At 38.3% G+C, this 21,327-nt stretch overlaps 1 protein-coding gene across 4 annotated transcripts in view; it reads right to left on the reverse strand.

The window, feature by feature from the left end:
* BBS9 (Bardet-Biedl syndrome 9) overlaps window positions 1-21,327 on the reverse strand; it is a 591,858-nt gene that overhangs the window by 320,420 nt on the left and 250,111 nt on the right. For all 4 annotated transcript variants that reach the window (XM_058296789.2, XM_071215094.1, XM_071215092.1 and 1 more), the window contains one exon: window positions 20,552-20,605. In XM_058296789.2, the coding sequence (XP_058152772.1) occupies window positions 20,552-20,605 (54 nt within the window). The remainder of the gene's footprint in view (window positions 1-20,551; window positions 20,606-21,327) is intronic.

Genomic DNA, 21,327 nt, shown 5'->3' on the forward strand with positions numbered 1-21,327 from the left:
TTGGCCTACAAGGACCGGATTGCTGGGCATACCAGAGGTTCCATTCACACCCAGGCTGGGGAAGAAGAGGCATGGAGCTTCATCAGTTCCTGGGACAAAGCGGGCAACTTCAGCCTCCATTGTTTAACAGTACCAAATGCATCATCAGCTCCTATTCCACAACCAGCAAAGGAGAAAGGGCAAGAAGCATATGAAAAAGAGCTGAAAAAATTGAGATTGGCTAAACATGAGCCACTATAAAGATCAAAAATAAAATGAACCAAGTACCAAAGAGGGGCTGTAAACAAAGACACCACAAGAAAGGAAAATTACAGGCCAATCTCTCTAACCTAGATGCAAAAATCCTCAACAAAACACTTGCTAATCGCATTCAACAACACATTAAATGAATTATACACTATGATCAAGTGGGTTTCATTCCTGGTATGCAAGGATGGTTCAACAGAAAATCAATTAATGTAATACACCACATAAACAGATTGAAGGAAAAAAAACACATGATCATATCAATAGATGCAGAAAAAGCATCCGATAAAATAAAGCACCCTTCCTTGATAAAAACACTGCAAAAGATAGGAATAGAAAGAAACTTTCTGAACATGATAAAAGGTATATATGAAAAACCCACAAGTAATATCATTTACAATGGTGAAATTCTAAAATCTTTCCCTCTAAGATCAGGAACAAGACAAGGATGCCCACTATCACCCCATCTATTTAACATTGTGTTAGAATTACTTACTCGAACACTGAGGCAAGAACAAGATATAAAAGGGATCCAATAGGAAAGGAAGAAGTCAAAATTTCACTACTTGCAGATGACATGATCCTATACATAGAAAGCCCTGAGAAATCTACAACAAAGCACCTAGAACTTATAAATTAGTTCAGTAAAGTCACAGGTTATAAGATCAATCCATAAAAATCAGTAGCATTTTTGTACATGGATGATAAGCAAACTGAAGAGGAAATCAAGAAACAAATACCATTTACAATAATAAATTAAAAAATCAGGTGGCAGACTTGGCCCAGTGGTTAGGGCATCCGTCTACCACCTGGGAGGTCCACGGTTCAAACCCCAGGCATCCTTGACCCGTGTGGAGCTGGCCCATGTGCAGTGCTGATGCACACAAGGAGTGCCATGCCACACAGGGGTGTCCCCGGTGTAGGGGAGACCCACGCGCAAGGAGTGTGTCCCGTAAGGAGAGCTACCCAGTGCGAAAGAAAGTGCAGCCTGCCCAGGAATGGTGCTGCACACACGGAGAAATGACACAACAAGATGACGCAACAAAAAGAAACACAGATTCCTATGCCACTGACAACAACAGAAGCGGACAAAGAGGACGCAGCAAATAGACACAGAGAACAGACAACTGGGGTGGGGGGGGGGGGAGGGGAGAGAAATAAATAAATAAATCATTAAAAATTTTTAAAAATTTAAAAATCAAATACCTGGGAATAAATTAAACTAAAGATGTAAAAGACTTATACACAGAAAACTATACAACACTGTTCAAGGAAATCAAAGAAGACCTAAATAAATGGAAGAATATTCCCTGTTCATGGATAGGAAGACTAAATATTGTTAAGATGTCTATCCTACCAAAACTGATTTACAGATTCAATGCAATTCCAATAAAAATCAACACAACATTTTTTAATGAACCAGAAAAACTATTAAATTTATTTGGAAAGGAAAGAGGCCCTGACTAGCCAAAGACATATTGAAAAATAAAAATGAAATTGGAGGAATCACACTGCCTGAATTCAAAACATACTACAAAGCTACGGTAGTGAAAACAGCATGGTATTGGCACAAGAATAGACACACTGACCAATGGAACTGAATTGAGACTTCTGATATAGATCCTCATATATAGTCATCTAATATTTGACAAGGCCATCAAACCCACTCAACTGGGAGAGAATGGCCTCTTCAACAAATGGTGCCTAGAGAATTGGATATCCATATGCAAAAGAAGGAAAGAGGATTACCATCTCACACCTTATACAAAAATCAACGCAAGATGGCTGAAAGACCTAAATATAAGAGCCAAGACCATAAAGACCTTAGAAAAGAATGTAGGGAAGCATCTATAGAACTTTGTAAGAGGAAATGGCTCCATGAACTTCACACACAAAGCACAAGCAGCAAAAGAACAAATAGATAAATGGGACTTCCTCAAAATTAAAGCCTTTTGTACCTCAAAGGAATTTGTCAAGAAAGTGAAAAGAGAGCCTACCCAATGGGAGAAAATACTTGGTAAACATGTATCTGATAGGAGACTTATATTCTGCATATATAAAGAACTCCTATATCTCAAAAATAAAAAGACAACCCATTTGAAAAATGGGCAAAAGACCTGAACAGACGCTTCTCCAAAGAAGAAATACAATTGGCTAAAAAGCACATGAAAAAAGGTTCAAAATCACTAGCTATTAGGGAAATGCAAATCAAAACTACAATGAGATACCATCTTACTCCCATAAGACTGGCAGCTATCAAAAAAGAGGAGACCACAAGTGCTAGAGAGGATGTGGAAGAATGGGAACACTTGTCCACTGCTGGTGGGAATGCAGAAGGATCCAGCCATTCTGGAGTACAGTTTGGTGGTTTCTCAAAAACTTAGCTACAGATTTGCCATATGACCTAGCAATTCCATTGCGGGGTATATATCCAGAGGAACTGAAAATAAGGAAACAAACCAATAAGTGCACACCAACATTCATAGATGCATTACTCACTATTGTCAAAAGTTGGAATCAACCCAAATGCCCATCAACAGATGAATGGATAAATGAAATGAGGTATATACATACAATGGAATACTTCTCAGCTATGAGAAGGAATACAGTACAAACACATGTGATAACATGGATGAACAAGGACCTTATGTTGAGTGACACAAGCCAGGCATTGAAGGACAAATACTACTTCACCTCTCTGACATGAAACAAGCAAACCAAGCTATCTCAGAGAAATGGAGACTAGAAAATAGGCTTAAAGGATTTTTTGGGGGGAGAGGAAGGTTGTGAACTGATGCCCACATGGGTGAAGTCTACGATAAGCTGGAGGAAATTAAAAGAAGAAATGGAGACTGACTGGAGGAGGCTGACAAAAACCAATGATCCTTTGCAGTGCTGATGACCCGACTCTGCTAAAAAGGAGGAACTGTAACAAATACAGCAAGTCTGCCACAATCTTGACAGTTTGCTGATTAATGGACTGAGACCCAAGGATGTCCTACCCCAGGCAATTCATGACCCCTCGAGGCTCACATAGCTCATGGCCTCCTCTCAGATCCCCCAACCTTCTCCTTTCCCCCACACCCTGGCTTTGTCTCAAGCAGCTGGATAAGTCACTTCTCAAGCTCAGCCTTTTAAGAAACTTCCTTTGGCACTGCTCCACATTAATATTTCTTTAGACCAATAAATTTACACTATACCATCAAAAAAAAAAACAAAAACAAAGAGGGCTGAAGCACAAAGCCAATCAAATAGAAAAACCTACACTAAAGAGAGAAAAGGGGCCAAAAATGAATATATCAGTAAATCAGATGCTGGGATACCAACAAAAAATTAGAATCCATACCAAGAAACAGAAAAATGTGTCCCAGTCAAAGGAACAAACTAAGCATCCAGATGATATAAAGGAGTTGAGACAACAAATCATAGATGTTCAAACAAATCTAAATAAATTCAATTGGATGGCTAAACAGATTAAGGACAGAAAGAAGACCAAACAATGAGCACAAAGAAGAATTTTCAAAAGCATACATAGAAAAATAGAAGATTAGGTGAATTAAAGGCACAATAAATGAAATTAAAAACAACCTGTAGGCATAGAACAGCAGATTTGAAGAGGCAGAAGAAAGGATCAGTAAGCTTGATGACAGGGCTCTTGAAAGCAAATATACAAAAGAACAGATAAAGAGCACAATGGAAAAAACTGAACAGGGTCTCAGGGAAATAAATGACGGCAAGAGACATGCAAGCATATGTATCATGAGTGTCCCAGAGAGAAGAAAAGGAAAAAGGGACAGAAGGAATATTCAAGTAAATAATGGTAGAAATTTTCCCAATCCTACTGAAGGACATAGATATCCATGTCCAAAAAGCACAATATATTCCCACCCAAATATTTCTAAATAGACCTATTCAAGACACATACTAATCAGAATGTCAAATGCCAAAGCTAAAGAAAGAATACTGGGAGCAGCAAGAGAAAAGAGATTCATCACATACAAAGAATGTCCAATAAGATAAAGTGCTAATTTCTCAACAGAAACCATGGAGGCAAGAATGCAGTAGCATAATATATTTAAGATACAGCAAGAGAGAAACTGTCAGCCAAGGCAGTTATATATTCGGCAAGACTGGCTTTCAAAAGTGAGGACAAGTTTAGTATATCCATACATAAACAGAAAAAAAGAGATTTTAAGGAAGAGACCAGCTTTGCAGGAAATACAACAGAGAGTGCTACAGCCTGTAAAAAAAGACAAGAGAGAGGCTTGCTAGAGAGTCTAGAAATGAAGATTATATCAGTAAGTAACTAAAAGTAACTAAAATGGTAAAAAGAGTGGAGAAAACAAGATATGCATGAAGAACTGACTTTAAGTAATAACAGTGCATGTTACTGGATTAAACTAGCCAATCAAACAACATGAACTGGTGGAATGGATAAGAAAATAAAAGCCATCTATATGCCATCTACAAGTGGCTCACCTTAGACCCAATGATACAAATAGATAGAAAGTGAAAGTCTGGAAAAAATTTTCATGCATGCACTAACCGAAAAAAAAAAAAAAAAAAAAAAAGCTGGAGTAGCTATATTTATCTCTGATGAAATAAACTTTAAAAGCAAAGCTGTTGGGGAAGCGGACTTGGCCCAGTGGTTAGGGCATCCGTCTACCATATGGGAGGTCCGTGGTTCAAACCCCGGACCTCCTTGACTCGTGTAGAGCTGGCCCACATGCAGCGTTGATGCACGCAAGGAGTGCCCTGACACGCAGGGGTGTCCCCGCATAGGGGAGCCCCACGCGCAAGGAGTGTGCCCTGTAAGGAGAGCTGCCCAGCGCGAAAGAAAGTACAGTCCGCCCAGGAATGGCACCACACACATGGATAGCTGACACAAGATGATGCAACAAAAAGAAACACAGATTCCCATGCCACTGACAACAACAGAAGCGGACAAAGAAGAACATGCAGCAAACAGACACAGAGAACAGACAACTGGGGGCAGGGGTGGAAGGGGAGAGAAATAAATTGAAAAATAAATAATCTTAGAGGGAAAAAAAAGCAAAGCTGTTAATAGAGACAAGGAAGGTCATTATAGACTAATAAAGGGGGTAATTCATCAGGAGGAATAACAATCATAAATGTATATCACCTAAACAGGATCCCCCAAATTATATGAAGCAAACACTGGCAAAACTGAAGGAAGAAATGGATGTCTCTACATTAATTTTTGGAGACTTCAATATATAAATCTCTTCAACAGACAGACCATTGAAGCAGTTGGATATTATTGATGAATTGCAAAAAGAAATATAGGATTATGTTTGTAAACTGAACTTTTCCTCAGTTTACATATGAGATTGTATTGGATTCAGAGCTTTACTTTATTACTTAATCATGTCAGTAGGGTAAAAAGCATGGTAAAAGACAGAGTGAAAGGGTTTTTGATGTTGGAGTTTTGGTGCTGAAGTTTGATGCTGAAGCCTTAAGCTAGAGCCCTGGGAAGTAAGCATACAGAGGAAAGAGAAGCAAGCCCAAGAAAGAGAGGAACCCTGAGCCCAAGAGAAGCAAGACCTGGAAAGAGAGGAATCCAGGAAGCCTGAACCATTGCAGAGGTCGGCAGCCATCTTGCTCCAACATCTGAAAATGGACTGTGGTGAGGGAAGTAAATTATGCTTTATGGCCTGGTATCTGTAAGCTCCTACCCCAAATAGATACGCTTTATAACAGCCAGCAGATTTCTGGTATTTTTCATCAGCACCCCTTTGGCTGACTAATATAATTATCTTGGCAGAGGATCAATAAAGAAACAGAGAACTTGAATAATACAATAAACAAACTAAATCTAATAGACAGACACAGAACATTGCATCCAAAACCAGCAGGATATACATTCTTCTCAAATGTTCATGGATGTTTCTTCAGGATAGAACATATGTTGGGTAATAAAGCAGATCTAAGCAAAGTTAAAAAGATTGAAATTATACAAAACACTTCCTATGATTATAATGGTATACAGTTAGAAATCAACAACAGGAAGAAAAAGGAAAAATTGACAAATATATGGAGATTAAACAACATACTATTAAATAATCCATCAGTCAAAGAAGAAATTGCAAGAGAAATCAATAAATATCTCGAGACAAATGAAAACAACACATAGCAGAACCTATGGGATGCAGTAAAAACAGTGATGAAAGGGAAATTTATAGCCCTCAATGCTTATATTAAAAAAGGAAAAGAACTAAAATCAATAACCTAACTACGCAACTGGAGAAACTAGAAAAAAAAAACCACAAACTATGTTCAAAGCAAGCAGAAGGAAAGAAATAACAAAAATCAGAGCAGAAACAGATGAAATTAGAACCAAAAAACAATAGAGAATTAACAAAATCAAAAGTTAGCTCTTCAGGAATATCAACAAAATTGACAAATTCTTAGCCGGACTGACAAAGAGAAAAATAAGAGATAAGATGCAAATAAATAAAATCAGAAATGAAAATGGGGACATTATTACTGAAACGAGAGAAATAAAAGAGATCATAAGAGGATACTGTGGTGGCAGACTTGGCCCAGTGCTTAGGGCGTCCGTCTACCACATGGGAGGTCCGTGGTTCAAACACCGGCCCTCTTTGACCCGTGTGCAGCTGGCCCATGCGCAGTGCTGATGCACGCAAGGAGTGCCCTGCCACGCCGGGGTGTCCCACGCATAGGGGAGCCCCACGTGCAAGGAGTGTGCCCCATAAGGAGAGCCACCCAGCGCGAAAGAAAGTGAAGCCTGCCCTGGAATGGCACCACACACACAGAGAGCTGACTCAGCAAGATGACGCAACAAAAAGAAACACAGATTCCCGTGCCGCTGACAACAACAGAAGCGGACAAAGAACACGCAGCAAACAGACACAGAGAACAGACAACCAGGGTGGGGGGGAAGGGGAGAGAAATAAATAAATAAATAAATAAATAAATCTTTAAAAGAAAAAAAGAGGATACTGTGAGAAACTGTATACCAACAGAATAGACAATGTAGATGAAATGGTAAAATTCCTAGGAACATACAAACAACCTACACCAACCCTAGAAAACAAAGATCTCAACAAACCAATCACAACCAAAGAGATTGAGACAATCATCAAACAACACCCAAAATGAAAAGCCCAGGACTAGATGGCTTCACAAGTGAATTCTACCGCTGATTCAAAAAGATTTAACACCAAACTTACTCAAACTCTTCTAAAAAATTGAACAAAAATCTATGCTACTGAACTCATTTCATAAAGCCAATAAAACCCTAATACCAAAGCCAGATAAAGATATTACAAAAAAATATACATGCATTTCCCTAATGAGTACAGATGCAGAAATCGTCAACAAAATACTTGTTAATTGAATCCAACAACACCTTAAAATAATTATTCAGCATGGTCAAGTGAGTTTTATCCCAGACATGCAGTGGTGGTTCAACATAAGAAAATCAATCAGCATAATATACCACATTAATAAATCAAAAAAGAAAAAAATTAATGATCATATTGACTGAGGCAGAAAAGGCATTTGACAAAATCCAGCATCCTTTCTTGATAAAACCCTCCAGAATATAGGAATCAAAGGAAACTTATTTAAAATGATAAAGGGCAGGCACCAGCAAGATGGTGGCAGAGTAAGGAGCTCCTAGAGTCAGCTCCTGCTACATGGCAGTTAGCAAACACCCAGAGCTCTCTGGAGCTAGCTGAAGCACCTGTTTGGGGGCTCCAGGAGGCCAGAAGAGCATCCTGCAACATCCTTGGCTGAGTAGAAGAAGGAGATTGCCCATCTGCAGAGAAGACTCTTAAGCAGAGGCTCCACACCACGAGGTTGGTGGCCATCCTCCACTGGAGGCACAAGCTGCGTCGGGAGCTGTTCTGTGGCTGTAATTGAAAGCTCCACTTCCCCAAAACGAGGGAGGAAGAGACGGCTGGGCACCAATTTCAGATTTGATGAGGAAATTCAGTGGGCTACAATATAATCCTGAAAACATCTAAGGTTTGAGCCTGTCCAGGTCAGAAAGAGGCTGGGAGCCACCATCTTAACTCCATACCTGGCACAAGGGGAAGCGGGGTGGACTGAAAATCCCAGTGCTGGTGGGCACCAGCTTCTTCCCATCCAGATCATATTGCAGGTCTAGTCTAGGCCCCATTGCCACCTTCAGCAGGGAGGAAATTGCAGGGCCCTGCACCAGCCTCTCTGGGAAATTACTGGCCAAGCCTAGGAGGCCAGTGATTGTCCTACTCTAGTGGCACAAGCCACCCCAGGAGATGTTCTGTGATGGGAATTGGAAGCTCCATTTCCCAGAAACAGGGGAGGAGGAGACGGTTCACTGCCAACTTCAGCTATGGATTGGGAGACTTGGCTAGCTAAGAGATAACCCTGGGAACAGCTGGGGTGAGAACCAGCCCAAGTCAGAAAGAGGCCACAGCCATCATTCTGACTCTACCCCAGCCTGAGGGGAAGCCGGGCTGACAGTTTCTTTCACACAGATAAGCCTGCAGCCCGCCTAGGCTTCAGCCCCACCTCTGGCAGGGAGGAGGCTGAGGAGCCCTACACCAGCCTATACAGGTAACTGTAGAGAACTTTGGCTGACATAGACTGAAAATCAGAAGTCTACCAGGGCAACTGCGGTTATCTTAGGACCCACACTGCATAGATTGCTGCCCACATCTGCAGCTCCATCCCTGCCCCAGGTAGATGAGAAAGGGATGTGCAGCTCCATCAGTCTCTCTGGGCAACTACAGACTATGCCTGCACATAGATTATTCCACATAGCTGTGACTCTGTCCCCACCCCTGGTAAAGGAGAAAGTTGGAAGAAGCTTCATTGGTCTCTAGTTCAATGAGGGCAGCTTGAGCCTCCACAGCTTACAGCACCAACTACATGCTTGGCTCCTGCTGCATAGCCAGCAAGGGAGAAATGATAGGAAGCCCTAAACTAGAGAGAAAAACTGCACCCAGAAAAAATATTCTAGTAAGCCAGATACAAAGACACCAACAGAAAATTACAATCCACACCAAGAAACAGGAAGCTGTGGCCCAGGTAAAGGAACAAGATAAGCCTCCAGATGACATAAAGAAGTTGAGACAACTAATTCTAGATGTTCAAACAAATCTCCTTAATAAATTCAATTAGCTGGCAGAAGAGATTAAGGATATTAAGAAGACATTGGATGAGCACAAAGAAGAATTTGAAAGCATACACAGAAAAATAGCAGATCTTATGGGAATGAAAGGTGCAATCAATGAAAGTTTAAAAACATTGGAATCATATAATAGCAGATTTGAGGAGGCAGAAGAAAGGATTGGTGAGCTTGAAGAAATGGCCTCTGAAGGTGAACATACAAAAGAAGAGATGAGGAAAAGAATGAAAAAAATCGACCAAGGTCTCAGGGAACTAAATGACAGAAAAAGGCATGCAAACATATGTGTCATGGGTGTCCCAGAAGAAGACAAGAAGGGAAAAGGGGCAGAAGGAATATTTAAAGAAATAATGGTAGAAAAATTTCCAACCCTATTGAAGGACATAGATATCCCTATCCAAGAAGCACAATGTAACTCCCATCCGAAAAGATCCAAATAGACTAACTCCAAGACATATGCTCATCAGAATGTCAAGGCCAAAGACAAAGAGAGAATTCTGAGAGCAGCAAGAGAAAAGCAATGCATAACATATAAGGATATCCCATAAGATTAAGTGCTGATTTCTCACCAGAAACCATGGAGGCAAGACGACAGTGGTCTGATATATTTAAGATACTACGAGAGAAAAACTGCCAGCCAAGAATCTTATATCCAGCAAGACTGTCTTTCAAAAATGAGGGTGACAACTTTGGAATTTGTGCTCCTAAGTGTGACGGAGCTGGTCTCAGATGTGACTTTTCTACACATGTCTCTTCTGCCACTTTTATTGAACCTGTGGTTGGCACTAGGGATGGTCCATGTTCAGGAGACTTGAATCTCTGGACTCCCCATATGCCAGCTGGGCTCTGAGCTTCAGCAGAGTGGTGACTCCTACTCTCTGGCTCACTGGTCTTACCCAGGTCAGCGAACGGGGAGGTGAAGATGGTCAACCGCCACACCAGGGAATCAAGAGTGCCTACAAGTGTAAGCAGAGGATTTGCATCCATCATCCATGTGGGATCTAAGCCCCCTCTTGATCTAGAGGTAGAGGGGACATGGCCATCCCAGGGTCCACAGAATGGAGGAATAAAATATGGACTAGAGTGGACTTACTGATATTCTACTATAAAACTATTGTGACGAGGAATAGAAGAAATTTTAGCATCGAGGTGGAGAAAGTGGCCACAGTAGTTGCTGAGGGCAGGGAGAGAGTAGAAGAGATGTGATGTGGGGGCATTTTTGGGATTTTGAGTTGCTTTAATGATATTGCAGGGTCAGATGCTGGACTTTATATATCCTGCCATAACCCACTGAATGTACTGGGGGAGAGTGCGAACTACAGGGTAAACTATTATCTATGTAGTGCAGCACTGCCCCAAAACATGTTCACTGAGTGCGATGAGGGTGCTGCAATGATGAGGGAGGTTGTTGGAGTGGGAGGAGCGCAGTGGGAGGGTGGGGGGTATACAGGAACCTCTTATATTTTTTAGTGTATTATTTTTTGTGTGATGTATACATCTTCCAAAAAATACAATTTACAAAAATGATGTGGTGGGGGGTGGGGAGTGGGTTATACGGGAACCTCTTATGTTTTTTGCTTTTTTATGTTTTTTAATGTAACATTCCTTGTGATCTATTAATTTAAAAAAAAATTTTTAAATGAGGGTGAAATTAGAATATTCACAGATACACAGAAACTGAGAGAATTTCTAAGCAAGAGACTAGATTTTCAGGAAACACTAAAGGGTGTGCTAGAGTCTGAAAAGACAGGAGAGACGGGCCTGGAAGAGAGTCCAGAAATAAAGATTATATCAGTAAAAGTAACTAAAAGAGTCAAAAGAGTGCAGAAAATAAAATATGACAGATAAAACTCAAATAGTCAGGAATAAACTTAACCAATGATGCAAAGCACTTGTATTCAGAAAACTGCAACTCAATGTTAAATCAAAAAAGCCCTAAATAACTAGAAAATCATTCCATGCTCATGGATTGGAAGACTAAATATCATTAAGAGGGAAGCGAACTTGGCCCAATAGATAGGGCGTCCGCCTACCATGTGGGAGGTCCACAGTTCAAACCCCGGGCCCCCCCTGACCCATGTGGAGCTGGCCCACGCGCAGTGCTGATGCATACAAGGAGTGCCGTGCCATGCAGGGGTGTTCCCGCGTAGGGGAGCCCCACGCGCAAGGAGTGCACCCCATAAGGATAGCCACCCAGTGCAAAAGATAGTGCAGCCTGCCCAAGAATGGTGCAACACACATGGAGAGCTGACACAACAAGATGACGCAACAAAAAGAAACACAGATTCCTGTTGCCACTGCTAAGGATAGAAGCAGTCACAGAAGAAAACACAGCAAATGGACACAGCAGACAACTGGGGGAGGGAGGGAGAGAAATAAATAAAAAACAAATCTTTAAATATAAATAAATAAATATCATTAAGATGTCAATTATACTCAAATTGATACAGAGATTTAATGCAATCCTGATAAAAATTCCACCAGCATTAAAGAAAAAATTGAAAACATGATCATTACATTTATTTGGGAGGTTAAGGAGTCCTGAATAGCCAGAAACATCATAAATAGAAAAAATGAATCCCCATCTCCAGACTTTAAATCATAATACCTACCTATAGTGGTAAAAACAACATGGTACTGGCCTAAAGACAGACACAATAGACCAATGGAACCAAACTTATGGTTCAGAAACAGACCCTCACAGGTATCGTCAGGCTAGTTTGACTAACCTGTCAAATTCACACAGCTAGGGCAGAACAATCCATTCAACAAATGGTGCTGAAAGAATTGGACAATCATAGCTGAAAGAAAGAAAGAAGACCCCTATCTCACACTTTATCCAAAAACTAACTCAAAATGGATCAAAAAACTAAAAATAAAAGCAAGAACCATAACACTGCTAGAAGAAATTATTGGAAAACATCTTCAGGACCTGTTGGTAGATGGTTGATTCTTAAAGGAGTGGACTACTGATGTTTAATGTATGTACAAGTTTTAATTAGCATTACTGTAAAATTGTGGAAATGTATAGAGTGAATAGTAATACACAGTGAGTAACAGCTAGTTTATAAATGGGGATGTGACTGAAAATGGTAGTCTAGTTATGTAAATGCCAACTGACAGAATGCTTGAGAATAATCTAGGAACTGGATAGCATAGTAAACCAAGAGAGGATGAGAACTGTGGTTGATGATACATATAGATGCAAGAGTGTCCTTTGTGAGCTAGAATAAATGTATGTCACTACTGCAGGGTGTTGGGAATGTGAAGAAGCATGGGAAAAAATCAGCTGGAGTGACCTCTGGTTAGTAGTAATAATATAATATTCTTGCATCTATGCAAAAGATGTACTGTGTTGATACTGAGGCACTTATGGAAAATGTGAGCCAGATGTACACTATGGACATGGCAGTAATCAGATGATATTATTTTATCCATAGCAAATGACACACCACATTGTGGTGTGTTGATGGAGGGGTGTTGTTTGGAAATTGCACACATGTGCATGATTGTTTTATAAGTTTACAACTTCTGTCATATTTTTATATTTAAAAAATAATAATAGGGTGGGCTGGGGGAAAAACACACCAAATTTAAGAAAAAAACCATGATTAGTAGTAAGATTTTGACAGTGTTCTTTCCTAGTTTGTAACAACCGTCTCATGACAATGCAAGGTGGTGGTGGTGGGTTGATGTATGGGACCTCTGTATGATGTTATGCATGTTTGCTTTGTAAGCCACAACTTTTACTACACATTTGTTTATGTATGTTCATATATAAATGATATAAAGATAATAATAATTGGATGGGTTAGGGGAAAAATACTTTGTTTAGTAGTAATACTTTGACAATGCTCTTTAATCATTAGTTAAAAAGGTTTAAAAACAATGCAAGTTATTGGTGGTAGGGTGAGATGTTACATATGTTTGTTTGATGTTATATATGTTTGTTTTGTAAGTTCACAACTATTATACATTTATTGTTTATTTATGTTTATGTATGAGTAATATATGTCAATAATGAAAAAAAAATTTTTTAAATGATAAAGGGCATATAGGAAAAACCCACAGCTAACATTGTACTCAATAGTGAAAGAGGGAAAGCTATCTGGTTGAGATCAGAAACAAGAAAAGGATGCCCACTGTCTCCACTGTTGTTCAATATAGTGATAGGGGTTCTAGCTAGAGGAATCAGACAAGAAAAAGAAATAAAAGGCATCCAAATTAGAAACAAAGAAGTAAAACTTTTGCTCTTCGTAGACGATATTATCCTATACCTAGAAAATCCTCAAAAATCTACAAGAAAGCTACTGGAGCTAATAAATTTAGCAGAGTGTCAGGATACAAGATTAATATGCAAAAATCAGTAGTGTTTCTATACATTAGTAATGCGCAATCTGAGGACGAAGACAGGAAAAAATTCCATTTACAATAGCAACAAAAAGAATAATTTATTTAGGAGTAAACTTAAGGATATAAAGCACTTGCTTTCAGAAAACTAAAATACACTGCTAAAAGAAAACAAAGATCTAAATGAATGGGATGAACATTCAATGTTCATCGAAGGGAAGACCAAATATTTATAAGATGTCAATTCTACCAAAATTTATATACAAATTCAATGCAATGCCAATAAAAATCCCAACACCTACTTTTAAGAAATGGAAAACCCAATTATCAAATTTTTTGGAAGGGTAAGGGACCTGGAATAGCTAGAAACATCTTAATAAGGAAGAACAAAGCTGGAGGACTCTCACTTCCAAACTTTAAAGCATATTATCTAGCGCCAGTGGTAAAAAACAGCATGATATTGGCATGAAGATGGACATATAGAACAATGGAACCAAACTGATGGTTCAGAAACAGACCCTCACATCTATGGTCCAGTGACTTTTGATAAGCCTGTCAAACCCACCCAGCTGGGGCAGAACAGTCTATTCAACAATTGGTGCTGGCAAAACTGAATATCCATATCCAAAAGAAAGAAAGAAGATCCCTATTTCACACCCGATACAAAAATTAACTCCAAATGGGCCAAAGACCTAAATATAAAAGCAACCACCATAAAACTCCTAGAAGAAAATGTAGGGAAACATTTTCAAGACCTGATGGTTGGGGGCGGTTCTTAAACCTTACACTGAAAGCACAAGCAACAAAAGAAAAAATGGATAAAAGGAACTGCCTCTAATGTAAACACTTTTGTGCTTCAAAGGACTTCATCGGGAAGATAAAAAGGCAACTTACCAATGAGAAAAAAATATTTGAAACCACATATCCAATAAGGGTCTGGTTTCCATTCTATATAAAGAGATCATACAGCACAACAATAAAAGAGCAAGCAATCTAATTTAAAAATGGGCAAAAGACTTAGTTCTCCAAAGAGGAAACACAAATGACAAAAAAGCATATGAAAAATGTCCAATATCACTAGCTATTAAGGAAATAGAAATCAAAACTACATTGCGATATCATCTCATACCTCATAGAATGGCCATTAATAAAAAACAGAAAACTACAAGTGGTGGAAAGGATGTGGAGAAATAGAACACTCCTTCACTGTTGGTAGAAAAGTAGAATGATGCAGCCTCTGTGGAAGACAGTTTGGCAGTTTCTCAGGAAGCTAAGTATAGAACTGCCATATGATCTGGCAATCCCTCTGCTAGGAATATATCCAAAAGAACTGAAAATAGTGATGCCAACAGATATTTGCATGCAGAAGTTCATAGCGGCATGTTTCACAATTGTCAAAAGATGGAACAATCCAATGTCCATCAACCAATGAGTGGATAAACAAAACAACGAATACTAGGCCGCCATAAAAAGACATTAAAGTGGGGAAAGTATGATAACAAGGTTGAACCTTAAGATATTATGCTAAGTGAAATAAATCAGACATAAAAGAACTAATATTTTTTGGTCTCATTAATATGAACTAAGTACCAAGAATAAACACGTGCTAAAACCTAGACTATAGGTTACTAGGAGATAGGATGAGAACTGAGAAGGGGTACTGATGCTAAATGTATGTAGAATTTTCAATTAGCTTGACTATAAAAGTGTGGAAATGGATACCATTGATGTTAACACATTATAGTGAGTATAACTAACATGGCTGGTTAATAAATGGGATTGTGACTGAAAGGGTAATCTAGGGATGTAAATGTCAATTGAAAGAAAGCTAAAGCATAATCTAGAGACTGAATAACATCGTGAATACAGGAGTGGATGATTACTGGGGCAATGACTGCAGAATTTTGTGCTGAAAGTGAGAGCCACTGAGGGTACACTTTAAATAGAAAGTACAAGGCATGGGACTGTATAACACAGTGAACCATACGGCAGAAGATGGACTGTGATTAACAGTACAAATACAAGAGTGTCCTCTCATGAACTATAATGAATGTACAATACTAAGACATAGTGTTAATAATAGGGGGGTGTATGAAAAAAATATACCAAGTATATCCATAGTTAGAGGTAATAGTCTGATTATGTTCTTTCATAATTTGTAACAAACGTTCCAGAACAATATCAGGTTTTAGTGAAGGGGTGAGGTACAGGAATTCTGCACATTATGCATGATTGTTTTGTAAGCTCACAACTTCTCTAATTGAAAAAAAAAAAAAAAGGAAAAAAAACAGAGTATGCTATCTGCCCTCATGGCTATTGAATAACTCCATCATAAAATACTTTGTGTTCATTCTTCTATTCACAGCATTATCATGAATTACTAATCTTATCTAATAGCAGTATATTTCCTTTTGCACAATGATTATTCTGTAAAGATTTTCTTAGCAACAACATATCTAGATGGATGTATACTAGTCTACATACATATCAAAGCACTGCATTTTCTTCCATGGATTCATATCAAATAATGTCAATACTGACTGCTAAATTTCTAGGCTGGCTGCATTTCCAAACTGGTACTTTTGTTTGGTGATGCTAAGAAAGCCCTCCCACCCAAAAAAGGATCAAAAGCTAAGAACTCCGAGGTAACAATTTGCCTGGGAGATGGGGTGGGTTTGGGTAGAGAAAACCAGGACTTCTTTCACTTCATTCTGAGGAAAAGTATCAGTAGAGAACATTAGAACCAAGGATCTTTACTTGGCAGTAATGCTAAGGGATGTCATTTTTACCCTATCAAAGAAAAGGTTTAAAGATCTAGTTTCCACTGAGCATGTTCTCCTCTTCGACTTGGTTTCCTGAGAGTTTTCAGTATCCTTGGCTAGTCTCTCTTGAATGACTTTATCCTACATGGCTGGTATGGTAAGTCAGACTTAGCACAATTTCTGCCCAGGTAAGGTTGCTAGGCCAATCAAATCGGTATTTCTGGGCATAGACTGGGGCGTTGATATTTTTTATAGCCCCACAGTGATTCCTACGTACAACCCAACTTGAAAGCTACTCTTCTATATGTTGTCTTTGCTTGGGAGCAGCTCAGTCTAGTTTTCTAGAAGATGAGTCAGGCACATTTCATTATTAACTAGCATAAAAATTGCCCTTACAAAGGCATATTTAATTTTAAGAAAAGTGGTTTTGAAATTTTTCTTGCATAAAAGGCATGTACCACCTATTACTTAATGACACGTATAACTTGAGCTTAGTAACTGTCTTGTATTAATTTTGTATCATGTGGGTATTTTGTCCAACTTAAAATAGAGACCTCTGACTTCTCCAATAAAGAAAAGTTAAATAAATAAATTGAATATAAATTTTTTGACTTCCAAAGTACATTTTTTAAAGACAACTATTTACACAAACAAAAAACCAAATATGATAACCACAACAAATAAACTATGAACCCTATATTTTTACTTTGTAAAACCTGGGAACACATGGGGGAATTGGCATGCCACAAACAAAGACTCATTAATGAAATCTGACCATTATAAAAGGCATATTACCTTTTTAATAAAACCCTTATGGTGAAGCGGACTCAGCCCAGTGGTTAGGGCATCCGTCTACCACATGGGAGGTCCGCGGTTCAAACCCCAGGCCTCCTTGACCCATGTGCAGCTGGCCCATGTGCAGTGTTGATGCGCGCAGGGAGTGCCATGCCATGCCGGGGTGTCCCCCGTGTAGGGGAGCCCCACACGCAAGGAGTGCGCCCCATAAGGAGATCCACCCAGCAGGAAAGAAAGTGCAGCCTGCCCAGGAATGGTGCTGCCCACACGGAGAGCTGACACAACAAGATGACGCAACAAAAAGAAACACAGATTCCTGTGCCACTGACAACAACAGAAGCAGACAAAAGAAGACACAACAAATAGACACAGAGAATAGACAACCCGGGCGGGGCGGGAGGGGAGAGAAATAAATAAAATCTTTTTAAAAATAAATAAATAAATAAAACCCTTATGGTACTAATGGGCAGGGAAAAAAAATACACAAGCTCCACAAATAACTTCCTTACAAAAAACTTCCACTAAATAAACAGAACACAATTTAAGTTATTTTATTACTACTAATAATATAATGCTAGCCTGTATATGTTTTAGAATAAAATTAATAATATTAATGACAATAGCAATTAACAGCTTTCTATATGTGTGGAACCATACTAATAAATTATTTGTGTACATTATCACATTTAACCTTCACAACAATATTAAAGAGGTACTACCATCAAACCCCATTTTACAAGGAGAAAACTGTGACTCAGAGAGGCTAAGTAATTTGCCCAAGGCCATTCTGCTAATAAGTGGGAGAATCACAATTTAACTTCAGTCTGTCAGAATTTAGAGCCCAACCTACTGTGAGTTCAGAACTCAAACTACTGTGGCTACGTCTCAAAATAACCCTGTAAATTTAAAGAACTGTCCCCATTTTACAATTTAGGAAATAGAGGTTCAAAGCTAAATAACAGGTCCAAGACCATAGAGTCAAAACGTGCCAGAGCTGAAAACTGTGACCAGCCCCATCTTGTGAGAGCTTATTTTCAAAGTGAAAATGAAAAACCCTTAAAGTAGCAATAAGCCATTTCTGAGACAGCAGACATTCTGACTCTGCCCAGCATAACGATGTCTATTTAGACACTGATCACACAATTTACTTTGTTACAGGTAAGAAGGCCTTGCATTTGGTTTAGATCCATGCTCATGACAGCTCTCATCCAAAGATTTATGGTACCCCAACAATAGACTAGGCACTTTAAAAACACAAAGCAAGGAGGCATGTGATGAAAATAACTATAGTAACAAAGAATAGTTGTGTTTGAGCCAAAGAAAGAGTTAAAGACTTGGCTAGATCATAAACCTTATATTTTAAGAGAAAAAATAATTATAGAACATAATGGGGAAATATAAACCTTAATACGAGAATTTTCCATGCTATTTTCCACTTCTAACAAAATGAAATATGATCCTTAGGAAATATAATCCTACATTTTTATCCTAGATACATAAATACAATACCAAAGTCCAGGTATGAGCAACCACTTTCCCCAGTTGCCTGGAATAGATGGTCATGCATCATGCACACATACTCAAGGTAGCCACATCTTCATTCGCTTGGAACGGATGGAAAAATTTTCTCAATTAACAGGATTTATTACGATGGAAACTTGCATGGGTATATTTCTTGGCTGCCTTTGTTATAAAAAGCCATAAGAAGAGATTTATAGCAGAAATTTGTATAGAAACTGTCAGACAGAATTAGGAAGTCATTGTGTCTGCTGTGTAAGTCCAGCTGATTTTGTGCAACCCTGTGTACTGCATTTGTTCTAATGCTTTATAATGGCAATGAGAAACGGAGATGTGACTTAGTCATTCTCAAATATAGTAAATTTCACTAATGAAGGAGAATTTTCCAGGAGTGTCATGCCATCATTTTAAAGCAGCTGTTACACACAAAATTGTATGAGCAGGAAAGGTATTTGTTTATATCAACAGCTCGCACAGCATAAGCAATGCTATCTGGTTTAGAAACACTTCTTTTTGCAATATACAGTGTGCTTATGAATTGTGTGTATGTGTCTGAACAGTATCAGTAGATAGGTAAAAAAGAAGTTTCACTACACAAAAATACATAGATCATTCCTGGAATTCTGCAGTTATTTATTTTTTTCCTTGTTTGATTTCTTGCCACAAATGCTTTTCCAGACTCAGAAGTATTAATGAGATAGAGTCTTTGACTGCATAGGGGGAAGGGAGACTGGGGAAAGACCACCCTTGTTTCCAGTGGCAAGAATTCAAAAAAATTGGCTTAGGAAACTATTAGAAGATTGGGCTCGCTTCAATTTCAACCAAAAATCTCCACACGTGGGCCACCCGCTGGATCTAGTGTAAGCGAACACAATTGGTAAAGTCTGGTTCTCTCTTAAGCTCCTCCAAGGACAGCAACCAATAATCTAAGAAAATATAAAGTCCCATCCAAGTTTTGACTAAAAGAATTGCCAAAATCTACAGCTTGCCCTGGCTTCCAAGGTCTGGGCAGTGATAAATATTTTCAGCTTAATAATGTGCTGACTGATTACCACACTTTAATCTAAATGCCTTAAGAGGGTTTTACATTGGAGTTCTCATTTTAAAATTCTACAATGACAGTACTAAAAGTCTTAACCAAAACCACATCCTTCATATTCTATTATTCCAGGGCTGTTAATGTGTCACTACTCTACTTTGTGGCTTCTTCATTTAATACTTTCTTGCTATAAATACATCCACTTAGAGATAATATTATAACAGACTTGGAATTCTTTTCAAACACACATATAATCATACATTGATAAAAGATATTATTAGCATTCACATGATCCCCCGTATCATTTCAGAGTGCACTATGTATGATGTTGCAATCAACTGGTTGTTCTATTATGAATGGTGATAACACAATTACTTTAGCAGATTTAAAATGTGAATTTTGTTTCTAAAAATACCCTAGATCATGCTACATAAATAACAGAAGGAATAAGTTATAATATTGCTTATATTGTATACATACTGCTTTAAGTGCAATTACACTTCTAAATTTGAAGGGTAACAATGAAGGTTAAGGATTCATTATCAAGGTTGAGGAAAACATATACATTTCAACTGTTTATTTTGCACTTTCAGAAACTACTTATAGGGTGACAACAGAAATAGATGTGATGAAATGTATAATATTGTTTGCGCAATACTGTCTAAAACCATGATACAATACCTTCACTGTGACTGAAGGGACAAGGTCAGTTCCCACGTCTACATCCACGGCTTGCTGTAAACAGAGATTTGAGAAAAGAAGGCAGGAAACAATGCTTTCAACATTACACATTATTAAGTGGACACAATGGAGACAATATATACTTCCCACCACCAAAATAGGGAATTAACTATAAAGAATTTATTACTTTAATGGTAGACTGAAAGAGTCAATGGGGTATTCTGGATGCCTTCATTAGGAAAGTAATGAGCTAATATTTATACTATTAAATATTAAAGGAAAATATTATATGAGCTAAATATTACATTATTAACTATTAAAGGAAAAGCACAAAAGGATAGCGAAGGCCATGTATTTATCAAACCACTCTATTTCCAAATTTATTTACATATTGAAACCAATTACTTCTATTAACTTGTACTCTATATATTATATAGAAACAGTCTTATTGTATTTCCCAGATAAACATTATGCCATTCTTTTAAGTACTTGTGTTTTCAACCTGCCAAAGGTATGCTTTATTCTGATTAATAACATGTATCAAAAGATGAAATAAAAATGGGAGTGTACTTTTTACTAGTACATATCATAAACTAATTCAATTAACATTCGTGGACAATCAGCTGGGGTTACCAAGAAGAAATATGAAATGGACCTACTTCTTAAAGAACTCATAGTATAATACAACAAAACAAAGATTTCTTTATAACTTTTCACTTGTTCTTACAGTGGTAGACTGAGAAGGAAAAAGTGCTCACACTAGAATTGAATAAGAC

Source organism: Dasypus novemcinctus, chromosome 5, assembly GCF_030445035.2.
Source record: "Dasypus novemcinctus isolate mDasNov1 chromosome 5, mDasNov1.1.hap2, whole genome shotgun sequence".
NCBI classification, from domain to species: domain Eukaryota; kingdom Metazoa; phylum Chordata; class Mammalia; order Cingulata; family Dasypodidae; genus Dasypus; species Dasypus novemcinctus.